General features: G+C 38.6%; 4 protein-coding genes across 7 annotated transcripts in view; 2 read left to right on the top strand and 2 right to left on the bottom strand.

Annotated features, from left to right (window-relative positions):
• Nucleotides 1–82: 82 nt before the first annotated feature.
• On the top strand, nucleotides 83–6143 carry proser3 (proline and serine rich 3). The gene is made up of 13 exons (XM_036006273.1): nucleotides 83–538; nucleotides 619–727; nucleotides 824–1098; nucleotides 1330–1481; nucleotides 1614–1690; nucleotides 2707–2792; nucleotides 2872–3002; nucleotides 3201–3415; nucleotides 3515–4011; nucleotides 4098–4293; nucleotides 5101–5272; nucleotides 5728–5809; nucleotides 5996–6143. Exons 1-13 carry the CDS (start codon nucleotides 528–530, stop codon nucleotides 6030–6032), a joined length of 2040 nt encoding a protein of 679 aa, XP_035862166.1. The 5' UTR covers nucleotides 83–527; the 3' UTR covers nucleotides 6033–6143.
• A 110-nt stretch (nucleotides 6144–6253) lies between these two features.
• hspb6 (heat shock protein, alpha-crystallin-related, b6) lies at nucleotides 6254–8036 on the bottom strand. 2 transcript variants are annotated; one of them, XM_031298909.2, is made up of 4 exons: nucleotides 7849–8036; nucleotides 7603–7760; nucleotides 6759–6881; nucleotides 6254–6662 (listed from the first exon to the last, which is right to left on the bottom strand). In XM_031298909.2, exons 2-4 carry the CDS (start codon nucleotides 7756–7758, stop codon nucleotides 6501–6503), a joined length of 441 nt encoding a protein of 146 aa, XP_031154769.1. In that variant the 5' UTR covers nucleotides 7759–7760; nucleotides 7849–8036; the 3' UTR covers nucleotides 6254–6500. The 2 variants fall into 2 exon arrangements, with proteins under 2 accessions (XP_031154769.1, XP_031154770.1); XM_031298910.2 differs by lacking the exon at nucleotides 7849–8036 and having other exon boundaries at nucleotides 7603–7843.
• A 1055-nt stretch (nucleotides 8037–9091) lies between these two features.
• Nucleotides 9092–11871, bottom strand: psenen (presenilin enhancer, gamma-secretase subunit). 2 transcript variants are annotated; one of them, XM_031298911.2, is made up of 4 exons: nucleotides 11714–11871; nucleotides 11242–11322; nucleotides 10840–10944; nucleotides 9092–9935 (listed from the first exon to the last, which is right to left on the bottom strand). In XM_031298911.2, the coding sequence occupies exons 2-4, from the start codon at nucleotides 11300–11302 to the stop codon at nucleotides 9796–9798; spliced, it is 306 nt and encodes a 101-aa protein (XP_031154771.1). In that variant the 5' UTR covers nucleotides 11303–11322; nucleotides 11714–11871; the 3' UTR covers nucleotides 9092–9795. The 2 variants fall into 2 exon arrangements, with proteins under 2 accessions (XP_031154771.1, XP_031154772.1); XM_031298912.2 differs by having other exon boundaries at nucleotides 11242–11319.
• Nucleotides 11872–13049: 1178 nt separating this feature from the next.
• The window catches only part of kmt2bb (lysine (K)-specific methyltransferase 2Bb), a 29153-nt gene continuing 27024 nt past the window's right edge, over nucleotides 13050–15178 (top strand). The window contains exons 1-2 of one of the 2 annotated variants that reach the window (XM_031298887.2): nucleotides 13050–13425; nucleotides 15041–15119. In XM_031298887.2, coding sequence (XP_031154747.1) covers nucleotides 13120–13425; nucleotides 15041–15119 — 385 coding nt within the window. In that variant the 5' untranslated portion in view covers nucleotides 13050–13119. Of the gene's footprint in view, nucleotides 13450–15040; nucleotides 15120–15178 lie in introns of both variants that reach the window. The other variant, XM_031298886.2, reaches the window with a different exon arrangement.

Genomic DNA, 15178 nt, shown 5'->3' with positions numbered 1-15178 from the left:
GACATTCTAAGTGATTGGGTAAATTTGATGTCCATCATATTTAACTCGGTGCCTATTGGTTGTAAGTCTTGTAGTAAATAACGATCGGCATAAACGGTGGCGAGTTCTTCTGGTTTCATCGATAGTGTTACATTTGTGTGAAAGGGCTAAGTAATTATGTTTTCAGTTACAAAGTTGGACTGGTTGCATTAATAGATCTTTAAAGTGCCCGCTGTAGCATCTCAGTTTGCTGTTTAATGGACAATTTGTGTCGTACTGGCATTTGCCACCATGGTAACTTTCTTTTGTGGACATGCCAAGTCAACAAAGAAGGCCGGCGGATGATGTGGCCTTCGTCATTCTAAGTTAACTGTTATTTTACGGTAAGACCTAAGTAAAACATGCCGATCCAGCTATAATTTATTGTCAAAGAGCTGGGATCAAGTATATCAGGTGTATCAGGTATAAATCAGAGCCACACTGAAGCAACTTCTTCTGTGCATCCTGTCTTGTGTGCTATGAATCACTTGTGACATTCTAAAGCTGTAATGAAATCCAGGTAAGATCTAAAGATCACATTTTTTATAGTACCTTAAACAATAGTTACAGTTGGTCATATCAGAAGTGTTGTTTTTACAGTGGGTCTGTGTTTACAAGGAAGAATCCCTTTCAACCAGCATCCAGAGTGGGGAAGGCATACTACCACCCATCCCACAACCAGTCCCTGTCAAATAAAAAGAAAAAAACTGTATGTAATGTTATCATACTGCAAGACATATTTGATTCTTACTTTACTTTTCTAAGTCATCGCAAATATTTCTGTCACTTTGTTGTTCTTTTGCAGACTTTGAGTCCTGTACGCTCAAACCAGCGATCCAGTCCACAATTACACACTCTGAGCCCAGAGAGCCAACGGCAGCTTGAGCCACGTGGCCAATATTTTGCTGCCTCGGATGGACAACCTGTTTTTGCAGAGTCCTGGCCCTCCACTGAGTGTGGATCTTCTCCTGCCAGCAGTACAACTTCATCTGACATGGAGACACATAAACAGTCTGCAAGAGCAGGAAAATCCACAGATACCTCAGAGCTAGGAGTTCAGCAGGACTCCGTAATGGCAAAGTATGCTTTTGTTTGTAGTTTAGAGTCAAGACCCTCGAACCCTCAAACGTAGTGGTGCCTATGCCCTAAGTTATCTTCTTAAACAGATATGTAACTTTTTCTCGCAATGAAAAGCTGCAATATGGAAGGCATGACTGACAGTGCTATTGTACCATTATTATTGGTCAGTGGTTCTTTTAAATTATAATTTGAATCACTACTTATAGTCAGCATTGGCCTTTGCTCTCCCAGGTACATAGATCGCTTTCGCCATGGTCGACCGCAGAGTCGAGAGGAGCGCCAGCAGATGCACTCTGCCATTGGAGAGAAGCAGCTGCCTTTTTGGTGGATGCCACCCTCATCTTCACCCCGCAGTTCAACACCAACTAAAACAACAGACAAAGGTACATTCTCACTTACTGTTTTTTTTTTTTTTTTATGTTATGGGGTTATTAACTGTCACCAGCTCCTAAATTGTAATGTGGAAAGCAACCTTGCTGGTCAAATCTTTCTGTGGAATCCCTTCCTCTGAACAGATGGACCTGCCATTTACAGTCCAGCTGGACAGCGTCGACGTGACGGGTCCCTTTCCCCATGCAGAGGATCGCTTAGTGTGAGTGCATTTACCTACAAATGTAGATTCATTTCTTTTAAAAAGTAAAAAAACAAACCACCAGATACTATTCCATCTTGTTTTTTTATTCTTTGGGTATGCTGTTATAAGGGATTATACCCTGTCTGCACCCTGCCCTTGTTTATGCCAATTTGTCTGAATGCCCAGGGAGCAGAGTGTCTGCAGGAGAAACGCCTTATACCGACTAAGTAGGCATATAAATATTTGCATTTTAAGACCAGACCACATGTCCATTTGGAAACGTCTGTTTACTAAATATCTGGGAAGCCATCATTTATGAAGCCAAGTTTGATACATGTATGGCTTGTTCAGCCTGCTCATGTCAAATGTATCACCCTCACAAAATAACCTCAGTATACAGTGGCACTCATACGTTTATGAACCCATGCTAAAGTTGACTAAAAAGAGGAATACAAAAATCATCTTTTGGAAATTGATCTTAATGCCTTAATTTAAAAAAAATGAGGAAAAATCCAACCTTTAAGGACACCAATTTTCTTTGTGAATGAATAATGTATCGTAAATAAATAAATGTTCTTCCTTAAAATACAGAGGGCATAAGAAAGCACACCCCTATGTTAAATTCCCATAGAGGCAGGCAGATGTTTATTTTTAATGGCCAGTTATTTCATGGATACTGATAAAGTTCCCTTGGCCTTTGGAATTAAAATAGCCCCACATCATCACATACCCTTCACCATACCTAGAGATTGGCAAGGGGTACTTTCCATAAAATCATCTCTCAATGCAAATCAAACCAGCTATTAGGCTAACTGACATTAAACCAAGCCAATCTCTACTGTACAGTGCCACTGTATTTGTTAACAATGTTAGGCCAGATAATGTGACTGATTAGATTTTTTTTTTTTACTCAAATGCTGCATATTTATCTAGTTGTATTCATTTACACACTATTGTGAGTGTTCTTTTTAATGAAACATTAAGAGCAAACCTGTGGCTTATTGAGTGGTCTGTCTGTTCTCCTTATTTCTCAGATTTTGTCAGACACATATCAGGGTGAATTAGATGACACAGAGATCCTACACCTTCAAGAAAAGGCCAGCAGACTTTTGCTGAGAGGGTATGAAGACCAGCGAGTAACATTAATTATAAATTAATTCATACCTGGAATTGTAAATAACTTTTTGTCTTTCTAACAGTGAATGTACTCTGAGTGATGGATCTATCCCTGTCAGCTCAGAGGGCCTGGAATGCTCTGATTTCTCTTCTCCAGTCAGTGTTGATGAGCCAGCACGAAGACCTTTGATTCCCAGTTTAATAAGATCTACTGGTAAGGCAAGAGTGTTGAGTAATATTCATTTCTGAGTTGGAATTTTGTCACTTTTCTTTTGAATTTAAACTTGCTCAATGCCATTCCTCCTTATGCAACTTGTAGTAGGTGGTTCCCCTTTTTCCATGCTTGTTTTTTTAAACTGTACTGCTGTGTCATTGTTATTGTGCAATGTGTTTATTAACATTAACATCCCAGACCCAGTTCAAGCTGTATCCTCCTGCGTCATTCCTTCACTGCTGCCCCCCACACGCCGGGAAGAGGACATCTTGTTCCAGTGGCGTTTAAAGAGAAAGATGGAGCAGGCCAGGGAGTGGCCCCAGTCCCTGCAACAATCCAGTCGGCATGGTCCCACTTTTAGCTGGCAGGCCCCCATTTCAAGCCATCCTTCAGCCAGTGGACAGGCTTACAAGGTTGGAGTCAAAGTGCATGATATTTACTCCATGTTTTTGTTGTATTTATTGCAGATTTTCAGAATAATTTTAATTTCCTCTTTCTTGCATCATCTATAGCAACATCAGAGTACACAACCTCCTGTATTCTCACAAAAAGCTTCACATTTGCACATCACTGCTCCCTGGCCAGAGACCAAAGAAGCCCCCGGACCATGTCCCCCAGTTTCAGGTCCACCTCCTGGCTCTTCAGTCTCTTATCCCCAGACTGTTGCCCATGTTCCTGCCCATATGCATTTACTCTGTGATGTATTGCCCTGTCCCATCCAGTCATCTCGTGCTAACACGCAACAAAACATTTCAGAAAGTGAAGATGAGTCTCAGACAAAAGTTGTCCGAAAAAAGACACGAGTCCCTGGAAACTCGGTGAACACCTTCACGGATGAGACTATTTGTGAACTTATGCCATCCCCACCACTGGCTTCATCTGGAGCTATAGAAAGAGTAGGGCTTAGTCACCACAAAAGATCTGAGAGGGAGAATGCTCTGACAAGAGAGTCAGGGAAGAATGAGAGGAAGACAGCTCCGTCCTTCAGAAAGCAGAAGAAATCAACAAGGTAGTATTGAAACATAAAAAAATAAATAAAAAAAAATCAAGTCTGAATGCTTAATATAATTTTTTTTTTTTTTTTTTTTTTTGCAGATATACTGCAGATAGGGAACATGCTGATGGCCCTGGCTCTACAAACAGGAGTTCTTCACATCAAAGAGTTTCCGGTCATAAGGTCATGCCGTGGGCAGCGCAGCAGCAACAGGAGGGAAGCCAGGGGTTTCCCAGTGAGAGCTGTACTGGCAATCATGCACCACCCCCTTCTCCAATCCACAGTGCCTTAGGACAGGTTCTCAAGTTATTTTTTTTAATGCTCTTTATGTAGTTTGAGTAATACAAGGGCCTTATGAAGCCACGGAGGTTGTCTGCATATATTTTGTCTTAATGTTTTTCCTGCTGTCATAACTTGATATCTGACAGCAGTATGAAGAACTGAAAGATGTCAGTGTGTTGCTGCTCAAAATACAGTAGAATTTATAAATCTTAGAGTTGATATTCACGCTTGTTTACTAGAGCCCAACCGATAAAGGATTTTTAAGGCATATATATATATATAATTATTTTTATTTTATTTTTTTAATCCAGAAACGCGTAACAAAACAGATTCCCCTAACATTAGTTATTTATGATAATGCAGTTTAAAAATAAACTTCACCCTCTGGTGGACAAACTATGAAACGCCAACACTCATAACATGGTTAAAGGGGGTTTCGGACGTTTTTATTTTTTAAATATTAATTTATCGGCCATTATAAATGCCGATACCGATAGTTTGGAAAATGCCTAATATCGGCTGATAATATCGCCCCGCCGATGTATCAGTCGGGTTCTATTGTTCACACAAGGTGATTATCAAATCCAAGAAACCTATACTTGAGTTCTTCCAAGGTGTCTTCAATAGACTTGTGTGTGAGACATTGTCCTGTTAAATAATTTAAGTTGTTAGAATGTCATGAAAAAATGGCACACATTCTTTAAATATACTCCATTTACTACAGATATTGAATGGTCCTGCCATCACTCTGCACACCTTGGTGATGTCATGGTAATCAGAAGCTGCATTAACCAGTAGGGTTTTCTCATTGGGCCTTGACAGGTAGTTTCAGAGGTATTGTTTCCTACGGTGGATTCATCTCCAGCACAAAGGAACCCTGACTCGTCGGTTTCTCCTACTTGCACTTCCTCTGCACCTCCACATTCCTCAGTTCCTCCATGCAATGCACAGAACTCAATGGAGGTCATTTCACAGCTGCTGCAAGAAGCTGAAGGTGAGCTTATGGCAACAAAGAGCCCCAACCTTTAGCTTGTAGTAAATTGTGGAGAATATATTCTGACCTATGATTAGTTTCCATTCCCAACATGCCACAAGCCTTAAGGTCAAATCCTCAAGAACTTTCTCGATTTTATTTTATTTTTTTTTTTTTTTTTATTTTTTTTTTTTTGTGCTGTAACATTTGTGATCCATTTTGAATTTCGCTGTAGTCATAACTTCATACTGTTTTTCAGGGGTTAAAATATCAAAACAATAACTTATAGCGTTGGTCTTATTATTATTATTATTGTTGTTGTTGTTGTTGTTATTATTATTATTATTATTATTATTATTATTATTATTATTATTATTATTATTATTATTATTATTATTATTATTATTATTATTATTATTATTATTATTATTATTATTATTAACCCTCTTCAACAGTAGTGTTTTGTCCTTTTTCAGATTCAGATGAAAAAGAGTTTGAAGATGACCCTTTATTACAAGTCCTTCGCAAGCAGAGAAGATGGGTAAAGGAGCAGATCAGGTAAAATAATAACCTATAAATGAAATTGCTCAGCTAGCCAAATTGATTGTCATCATTTATGTAAAAGGATATTCTTTGTAGAAGCCCATTCATCTTAAATCATAAGAATTGTAGCTGCTGTTAGAATCCTCTAAACATAGCACTCGGAATTCCAGAAAACTAATCTTCTGTATTTTTTCCTTTTAGTGAAGTGGACTCTGTTACAGAGCAACAAGTTACTTGAACGTTGACAAGAGGCACTTGTTGTAGTCATTTTTTTATTTTATAAAGAAATAAAATTATTTATTTTTTTCATTTTTGAAGAAATATTGCCACATTAAAGAGTTTGGAGATATGTTTGTGTGCATCATTAATCACATCATTACAATACAGTGCATTTTACAAAAGTTGCACAAACAAAAACAGCAATTTGAACTTTCAAATGCAGAATATTTACAAAGACTGGTTCCTTGAAACATCATGTAAGATTGATGAGTAATAGCAGAGCAGTATATACAAACCTCAGAGAGCAGGGAATATTAGAACAGTGCCAGGAACAGAACAAATGGGTGTTTTGGCACATGTTGAGTGTTGCTGTAGATAAAGAAGCCTGAAGTTATTTTTGCATGTGCCTGTGAGTTCTCAAAGGCTTCCATTACACTTTTTTTATGCACAGTGAAGATGGTTGAGATTTGAGTGCTTGGTATTAAGGTTATTTGGTCAGGATTCTGGGGTCCTCGGTTTGCAGCATCGGTGCAGATATGATAAGGATGCCATCTGGAGAGACCGCTGACTCCAAAGCCATGGTGTCCACTCCCTTTGGGATTCGGTAGCGCCGGTTAAACTGCCGTGTTGTAACCCCTGGACCATCCTTCTAACAACACATTAAGAAAGGTTTTGAGGATAAGACAAATCTTAACTATTGCAAATAAACCGCAAAATACATCAGTGTTCCTTCCAGAATACCAACCTTTTTTTCTTCATGCTTTCCTTGCACTTCCACAAAGTCTCCTATTACTTTGACCATTAGGTCCTCTGGGTTGAAGTGCTTTACATCAACTTGAACTGTAAATCCACTGTTGTCACAGTTAACCTACCAACAGGAGTGGAAATACTGTGTATTATTATATAGAAATAAAATATTTCTAATCGCAGCAAGTAGCCCAAAAAAAAAAGCCCTATTTGCCACCAACATTTACTAAATAGATATCCTTAATGATATTTGAGCGTAAAAGTTCATTCTTGACTTTGGAAACAGTAGTTTGACAGAACAGTTCTACTTGTTTCTTGTTTTTGTTTTTTTAGCTTTCAGCTGCAAATCAGGGTTTTCAGCAGTTGAAAATGACTGTCAGATGTCAATTTTATTTGTATAGCACCTTTCATTACACCTAACCCCAAAGTGCTTTACATTAAAAACAGCATACACACTAAAAAAAGCATGAATAGAAATGGGAATACAAAACAAGACGATCAACAAAAACCAATAAGACATACAAGTGAGACCATACAAATTCATACACACACACACACACACACTAAACAAATGCCTGAGAAAATAAAGGTTTTGAGTTTGCTTTTGAATGCAGACAGTTGTGATGGACCTCAGGTCATCAGGCAGATGCATTAAAAAAAAGCTAGGACCTGGAGTCAATATACATTTGCAATGTACATTATAATGTACTGTACATATAGTTGCATTTTAAATTACCATTGTAAAAGGTTATTTGGTATCACTGTGTTTTAATTGTGTTTCAATGCAGTTCTATTGAGCCAATATATTAACTTATTTACATAAGTGACTTAAAATGACCTACCTCTGCGGAGCTGGTATTATCAGTCTCTGGCATCAGTAATTTCGGAAACCAATTATATTGTCCATAAGTCCCATTGAGACCAGGAATAAGAGGTGGTAAAACCTTCTCCCATGGGATACCACCATCTGGCAGATTGGGTGGCAGGATGAAGTCCATTTCTAATCAGTAGGAAAAAGAATTAAAAAAAGGAGAGTTGACTTGAGAGCAGTTGAGGCTACAAGGCATACAACACTGACCACAACCTACCTCTTCTTATATTCCCTGTCTAAATAAGTGTGCGGGAAAGGACAGCCCCTGTTTAACTGCTTGTGGTGAGTTCTAAAGCAGGTACTGTGAGTAACGATGATGCACTGGTGCGCCGGTCTGTCTGACTCCAAGCTCCTTGTCCTCTGGATGCTTGACGTGACTGACTGTGTGTGTGTGTTTTATACTGGAGTTGCATAATTAGTTGGGAATTCATAGTGGGGCACCTTGCCTCTGTTATGTTCTGGATGCGTACCCTTGGGTGTTCAGGCAGGACCATTTTGGATAAGAGTGTATTGTTTTGGGAGTGACGCAGCTGTTGTGAGCTTATTGGCAATGAATGTGTTTATTAGCTATTAGCCTACCAATGTTGTAGCCTGCAGTTTATTCCTAGGGTTAATGGCACCGTTACAAACTGTTTTCTTATAAGACCTCTTACGAAATATATGCTTAAGGTCGGTTGTCAAGGAAGGTCTATCCAAAAATAAGTTCAAAAGAGATGTTGTTAACCCTCGTGAGCTGATGCCAGACAGACAGTGACAGCAGGAATGTCCCTAACACATGCCAGAGCATGTGCTTTCCCCCCCCATCACTCACTCTCACAGTGGTGGAACAACTATTCAGATCATTTACTTAAGGTTAGCAACACCTCAATGTAAAAAAAAAAAATTAAAATACTCCATTATAAGTCAAAGTCCTGCATTCAATAATTAAGGTTCATCAGCTATATGTACTTGGAAGTATCAAAAGTAAAAAAATAAATAAATAATACAATGCAGAAAACGTGGTCCTGTTGGTGTTGTATTATTGTATATTATAGAAGTGGCACTTTAATGCAGTAGTTGGCCTAGGCTGGAGTTACTTTACATATTACTGGTTAGTTTAATCTATATCTATCTCTCTATAATATCTATACAATATTTATCAGCAAAGAAAGCTGTCAAATAATTTAGTTAAGTAAAAAGTACAATATTTACCTCTGAAGTGTAGTGGAAGTGCCTTAAAATTGTACTTGAGTAAATGTTACTTTCCATCTCTTCACTCAGTATACACACATAAAACACAACACACTTGGAAACAATGTCCGTAAAAGGATTCTTTAATTTACTCCCTGTAAATCAGTTTTATTAGGGTCTCCCTGCATCATAAAAGCATGGTACATGCTGATGCTTCTGACTTGTTCTTGGCACACTCTAGTGAGGTCAGCCGCTTATACGCTGAGCACATGTTCTCCCCGTTAGTAATGTAGAACCTGTCACTTAGGCTTTGACGGGAGTGACTAAAAATGGCACTGATTATGTTATGACTCATATAGGATGATAGGGAAGTGGGGACATTTGGAGGGATTAAGCTATTGGGTTTCACAACAGGCGCCAGTGATTGCCCAGACTTTAGGAGCCTTCAGTAACAATGCAAAATATTAGGAGTATATATGGAGAAAATAGCTCATCGACTTGCCATGTGAAAAACAGCGAATGGAGTAAAAACAGTAACTTGGAGGCAGTATGGACTTTTTTTTTTTATTCGTCATTCATACACATGTAAAAATTGTTTTGGGTGTACAATCACACACAAACATTAAACTCCACAATAAGTCAAGAAAAAAAGAAAAAGCATGTTGAATCTATTAATCATCAAAGTCCTGAATGTCATTATTAGATACTGTCATGACAGTTAACATTGTCTGCTATACAAAATTAGCCTACTCTAAAAAAAGAACTCAAAGAACTTTCTCAAATGCCTTGGCAAGCATAAAAAAACATTAATTTTCAAATCCTACAGCATTTCTCTTTTGAAGACACAAGGGATTACTGTTAATATGATTCAGCCATTGAATTTAGCTCTAGAGACCAGACAAACCACCAGAATTGTTCACTGTAGTTAAAGAAGGAACATTCTTTGGTCCATTATAGTGGATCATTAGTTCTGTCATTAAAAAAGACAAATTTTTCAAGGAATGCCCAGTGGAATGGTAAATGAGAGGTAATCTCCCACCTCCCCCCACTCTGCTCTGTAGTGCTGGAATATGGTTATCCAGGTAGTGAGTACTGTTACCCACAGCAGCAACCCCAGCGCTGACCGCTTTACGTCTAGATGAAAAACACACAAGTGACAATTACTTTGCATTAAAAACAATCAACACACAGGTATATCACATCATGCTCGAGCTTTGCCTAAAGCGGTCTTTAAAAAGTGTTTGATAGTGTTTTATAAAGTACATATTTTAAACCAAATGTGTCAATAGTGGCTCGCATTTATGTGGGGAAATATTGTTTTTCAAACAGAAAATACTAACCACAAGGACATATACTGTCTGTTAATGTCAGCTAGCCCAAAATGTGTGATGAGTATTTTGTCCTAATTTATAGGTTTAGGCATAGATCAAATTAACTGTGAAAATTCTCCCAGAATTTTATTTTGCAGCAGTATGTCAACATGCTAAGTATTTAAAAATCACATATTGAGTCTAATGTGTTTTGTGTGTTTCCAATCCAACAGTTAAAAAAAATGTTCTTTGGTATTTTTGATCTCATGTATGTGGATACAAGACTATTATAAATACAAGTTTTACATTAAAAGCCATAATATACATATGTAAATGTAACCATTGTCCAGCGCTGCTTAGAAAGCATTTAATCAACTCTCTTCACCAAGAAAAGCTGTCCCATCTCCTCCAGGATTTAAGGAACTTGAAGATGTCTTAACTTCATCCCAGTAGTTTGACCATGATGGAACAATAATGCCCACATATTCTGTTAGATGTGTGTAAACAGAATGTAGACCAAAACTTTGAGGTTTTACTAACCGTCTTGACTAGATTAAAAATGTAATGAGTGAATGAACTGAGTCCTAACAAGTGTTGAATCCACAGCATAAATAGAGGGGGAAACTAGACGTGAACATTAAACATACCGTTTCTAAATACATGTGTTTTGTTAAACTAAGCTAATTATGTAAAATGTCTGGTATTAAAGTAGCAGTTCTGACACTTACACGTTTTTATTTGGAGCTGTTCGCTGTACACTGGCTTTACAAAGGCCTCCTTGAAAAACCAAACAACATTGACCAGCCACAGGAACGGTAGAAACGCAAAGCCACCTGAGAAAAAAAAAAAAAAAATCATCAATGACAAGTCTACTGAATTCATATTTAGACACATCTACTCAAGTTGCTCATGCTTTGCTTTACAAAAGGCTTCCAGTCACTTTTAACCTATCCTCCCTCTCACCTAAGTGACATGCATCAGATAATTTAATATACATGTATAACTTATGGAGGCAGGTGTTAACACTACTTGCATTTAACCAGCATTTACAAACCAAAGGGGAGGAGATTTGATGGAATATAAAGATGTTTGTATCGGTACGTGTCCTGTCCATTTTTAAGTACTCTTACCTAAATAATATTTTCGGCATAGGCTCAGTTTCTCCTCGTTGGGCAGTCGTTCCAGGTTCATCGTGAATTTGGTGGATCCTGCTACAGAAAGAAAAACAAGTTACAGGGCAGAACCAGCTTGAGACATCAACTTAAAAACATGAAACTTTTGTGACAAAGGTGATGCTGGTTATGTCTCCGTTTGAAACGCAATCGACTACTAGCCAAGACATGACTAAAGCAAAGTCATTGTAATTAAATTGTATAAAATTCAAGCAATAAACAGCCTGCTAGTACCTAGTTTGGATTGTCAGATGACTCGAAATTGACCTCAGGCTAACGTTAGCATTTTGTTAGCTTAGCAATTTAACACTAGGTTGTTCCGAATGCTACAAACAGCTGTAGCAGTAACTTACATCGCTCTCCAGATTATGGGCGAAGTCGTTTGATATTATTTCGGGACAAAATACTGTATATTAATGTGGTACTTTACCTGATATTTACAAGGCCAAAAAAGTCAGATAATCTGATCGTCGCAAATGAGCTAGCTAGCTAGCTCAATACAAACAATCAAATACTTCCTCCCTCTTCTTCTTCTTCTTCTTCGTCTTTCTTTTTCTTTTTTTTAAGGAAAGCACCCGCTAACCTGCACTGCATACCGCCACCTACTTTACTGGAGTGTGGGACATGCGTCACATGATTTTGCTTCGTGTGCTTATATAAGCGGTTTAATATTGATGGATGGTTCATGGGCCTACGTGCCGGGTTAATAAAGTTGTCCTTCCTCCCATTGTCTGCCCCTATCTATATATTTAGCTATAACAATCCTGTAATACTCACCTCCCATCCAATCAAATTGTTGTGTAGGTCTGTCTCTTTTCACATATTTTACATTCAGTGTGACAAAATATTTCAATTAGCTTTTTTGTGGAACGCTCTGAAAGGCTATGAGCTGAGAGTTTTGTTCTCACTCAGTTCTTTGCATACAGAAGACCTCACACTTGACTGACTCGTTTGAAAAAATGCTCATCAAATCTGAAATGAGGATATTTAAGAGGTCTGAAGCCAAAACCCAGTACTTAAAAAAAATCAATATAATCATACTCAAAATTATTATTGAAGAAAAGATTTTTCTTTCTATTTGTAGTAGTATAGTCTATTAGGCCTACTCACTTTTGGCCAATTTATTCTGCAAAAAATATTTCCTTATTTGCTCCATGAGCGTGAAATTAACATAAAGAAATACAAACTATACAAGTGAATTATATTTCATTGATGAAGATTTCTGCTTCTTCCTGTTTTTCATCATCGGCTTCTTCTGGTGACAATAGGCTACAGATGCATACTGCCATCTACTGTATTTGCAATGTGTTAGAGCCAGGGTACTACTAATCATCAGAGCAGACTAACAAACTGTAACTATTTTTCTTTATTTTCTGCCTCTGCATTCCCCCTATCATATACTGAGAAGTCTTGCGACTTTTACCTCACCAATATTTCTGTTCTTTAATAAAACATTTAACAGCATATAAATGCAGCCTTGGAAATTTAATGTAGGCTTGAAACATCTGTACAAATGATCAGGTTTAGTTGTTCAGGTTCATCAGCGGAATTAAAATTCGTGCGATCACTAAAGTTGGACTCATATCTATGAATCATATCTATCTAGCGAAGTGGCATAGTCGGAGATGTAGCTAATATGTACACATTTCTGATTGGAGATGTGACGTGGCCTATAATCACCACCAGAGGTCGACCCACTTTCACCTACCGTTGAAGCCTCACCGAAAAAACTCACCTTCCCTTGTAGCATTGCGGCTCCCCCCTCCCATCTCGCGCCTTCCCTCTTGTCTCTCCTCGAACTGCTAGCCGTCGGTGTGTGGTGTTGTTGTTGAAGCAATGATGGCGGCAGCGGGATGCGGATCAGCAACCGCGGCTGCCGTAGGAGGCCAAGGTGGAACCGCTACGGCCAGAGGTCGTTTCCCCGGTCGGCCTTGGTCGTCACGCAGTCGTTTGCGCTCCGAGAAGCGATGGCAACTCGGGCGATCAAGCTCAGAAGCTGATGATGTGACTGACGGAGGGCCAAGGCCCGCAAACCAGGTTCTATCGTCAAACGAAGACCAGTCTCACTTGCGCTTACTTGGGATAGAGGCGAGCCACCAGACCCTTGGCCAGGCTGGATACAGCTCTAGTGGGAGTGAAGAGGTGAGGTCCCAAACCGAACCAGGAGTTAGTATCTTTATTTCATCTTCTCATATTTTGTGTGATTGTTAAATGTGCAAGTATGAGTGCTGTCCACAGCAGTGTGACAGGTTAGTACCATGGTGAAATGTCAACATCCCTTCGCTAGGCTAACGTTAGCTTCAAGCTTGGTAAGCTAACATTGCATGCTAATTTGTGTTAGCATAGGGCAGCTTCCCATGACATTTAATGAACAGCCGCAACACAAAATACTACTTAAGCAGATAAGTTACATTAGCACTGTTCTCTCAATTGCTCTCATGTAGTTTTAAATAATGAAGCGTGAAATCGTGAGTAGAATATATTTTTAAAAGCCAGTGAGTGAGTACGGCAATTTGTAAACAGGAATCGCAATTATTTCATCTATGGCCCGCTCGTTATCAGGCCAGAGTAGCAGCTAGCTAATAGTAGCGAACACAAAGAACGGGACGGCTAGCGCCTCTGTATCCTGCACAGCGGCTAGCAGCTAGCGGCTAATAACTGTTCTGTTTTCATACGCTGTCCAGATGCGGGCACAGTTGCCTGCTTAACTAGTTTATATAAGGTAAAACACAATTTTTTTTCTAGGACCACACTTTTCCGCCTGAGGTAACTGTGATATCAAAACTCAGATAACTAACGTAAAGTTTTCATTTTGGCTATCTTTTCTGCAGACAGAAGTGAGTTTAAATGCTTTCAAGAGGAGGGGATGGCTAACTGCTAGCTAATGTTACCAAACAGGACATGTTTAAATGGTGGTGCAGAAGTGTGCCAAAGCCACTTGCACCCTTGTTGTTAGAACTGACCGCTCCATACGATTAATACATGTAATGTTTATCGTTAATGTATAATCCTGACTCATAAGAGTGGAGCTGTTTGTAGGCTTTCAGGTCACAGCTGCAAGCATGAGGGAGATGTACAGTACTTGGAGGGAATCGTAATTACAGACCTAGCTACCTTTCCCTGCAGTTTTTTGTAGGGAGTGTAGGAGTTCGTCCTAACTACTCAAGTGTGAGTCATACAAATGTTATAAAGTTCTGATCTTGCATGAGGTGGTTAATCATCTAGATTACACGTAACTGCATAATTAAAAAGTCCAGGAAGAGTTCTTCCAAAAACAGTATACACTTTTGGTTGTTACTAAGGCAGGCTCTATTCATGGTTTATGTATTACAACTCGGATGAGATGAATGAAAAAAGTTGTTTTGAATGTGGAAAAATTAAAACAATTGTTCATTGTCTGTCATTGATGTTATTGCTGTAACTTCTTAACCAAATAACCATTTTTTTTTAAATAATTTGACATAGCCGTTGGTCCAATATGCTAAGATAAATAAATTGTTATGTTAGGTGTATTGATAAACTCATCATTATGCTCGACATGAATCCATTCTTCATAATGAGCTTTCAGAGCCATTATCAGTGTTCCTCCATCTACGGTGCAGTGGATACTGGATACAATTAATGCCATGCTCTCGAATTCAAAATGAATGCTGTTAACTAAACATTTAGTCATTGTTTTTTGCTGATGGTTCGGCAGCCTCCAGCAGAGTGGTGTTACTTTGACTCAAGTGTTAATGATCTGTTTTTACTTTGCAAGGGAGACGACTTCAGAGGATTTGAAACTGAGAGAAACGGCTCCAAAGGACCTGTGTGGTCACGACAAAACCCTTCCAAAGGTAAAGAAAAATATATTACTGCACCACATGAAGTATTTGTTGTAATTTATAAACAACAC

The sequence above is a fragment of the Sander lucioperca genome, chromosome 10 (genome assembly GCF_008315115.2).
Source record: "Sander lucioperca isolate FBNREF2018 chromosome 10, SLUC_FBN_1.2, whole genome shotgun sequence".
In the NCBI taxonomy this organism is placed as follows: domain Eukaryota; kingdom Metazoa; phylum Chordata; class Actinopteri; order Perciformes; family Percidae; genus Sander; species Sander lucioperca.
The sequence above is the reverse complement of the archived record's forward strand: the minus strand, read 5'-3'. Positions and strand labels throughout refer to the sequence as shown.

Coding starts and splice junctions, on each gene's coding strand:
- hspb6 (XM_031298909.2), bottom strand. CDS start 7,758: ATGGACTTCATCCTGCCACCCAATCTGCCAGATGGTGGTATCCCATGG. Junction 6,882..7,602: donor ATAATACCAGCTCCGCAGAG/GTAGGTCATTTT, acceptor TCCTGTTGGTAG/GTTAACTGTGACAACAGTGG. Junction 6,663..6,758: donor GAAAGCATGAAGAAAAAAAG/GTTGGTATTCTG, acceptor ATGTGTTGTTAG/AAGGATGGTCCAGGGGTTAC.
- proser3 (XM_036006273.1), top strand. Junction 1,691..2,706: donor CATGCAGAGGATCGCTTAGT/GTGAGTGCATTT, acceptor CTTATTTCTCAG/ATTTTGTCAGACACATATCA. Junction 3,416..3,514: donor CCAGTGGACAGGCTTACAAG/GTTGGAGTCAAA, acceptor CATCATCTATAG/CAACATCAGAGTACACAACC.
- psenen (XM_031298911.2), bottom strand. CDS start 11,302: ATGAACCTGGAACGACTGCCCAACGAGGAGAAACTGAGCCTATGCCGA. Junction 10,945..11,241: donor ATGCCGAAAATATTATTTAG/GTAAGAGTACTT, acceptor TTTTTTTCTCAG/GTGGCTTTGCGTTTCTACCG. Junction 9,936..10,839: donor ACAGCTCCAAATAAAAACGT/GTAAGTGTCAGA, acceptor TTTTTCATCTAG/ACGTAAAGCGGTCAGCGCTG.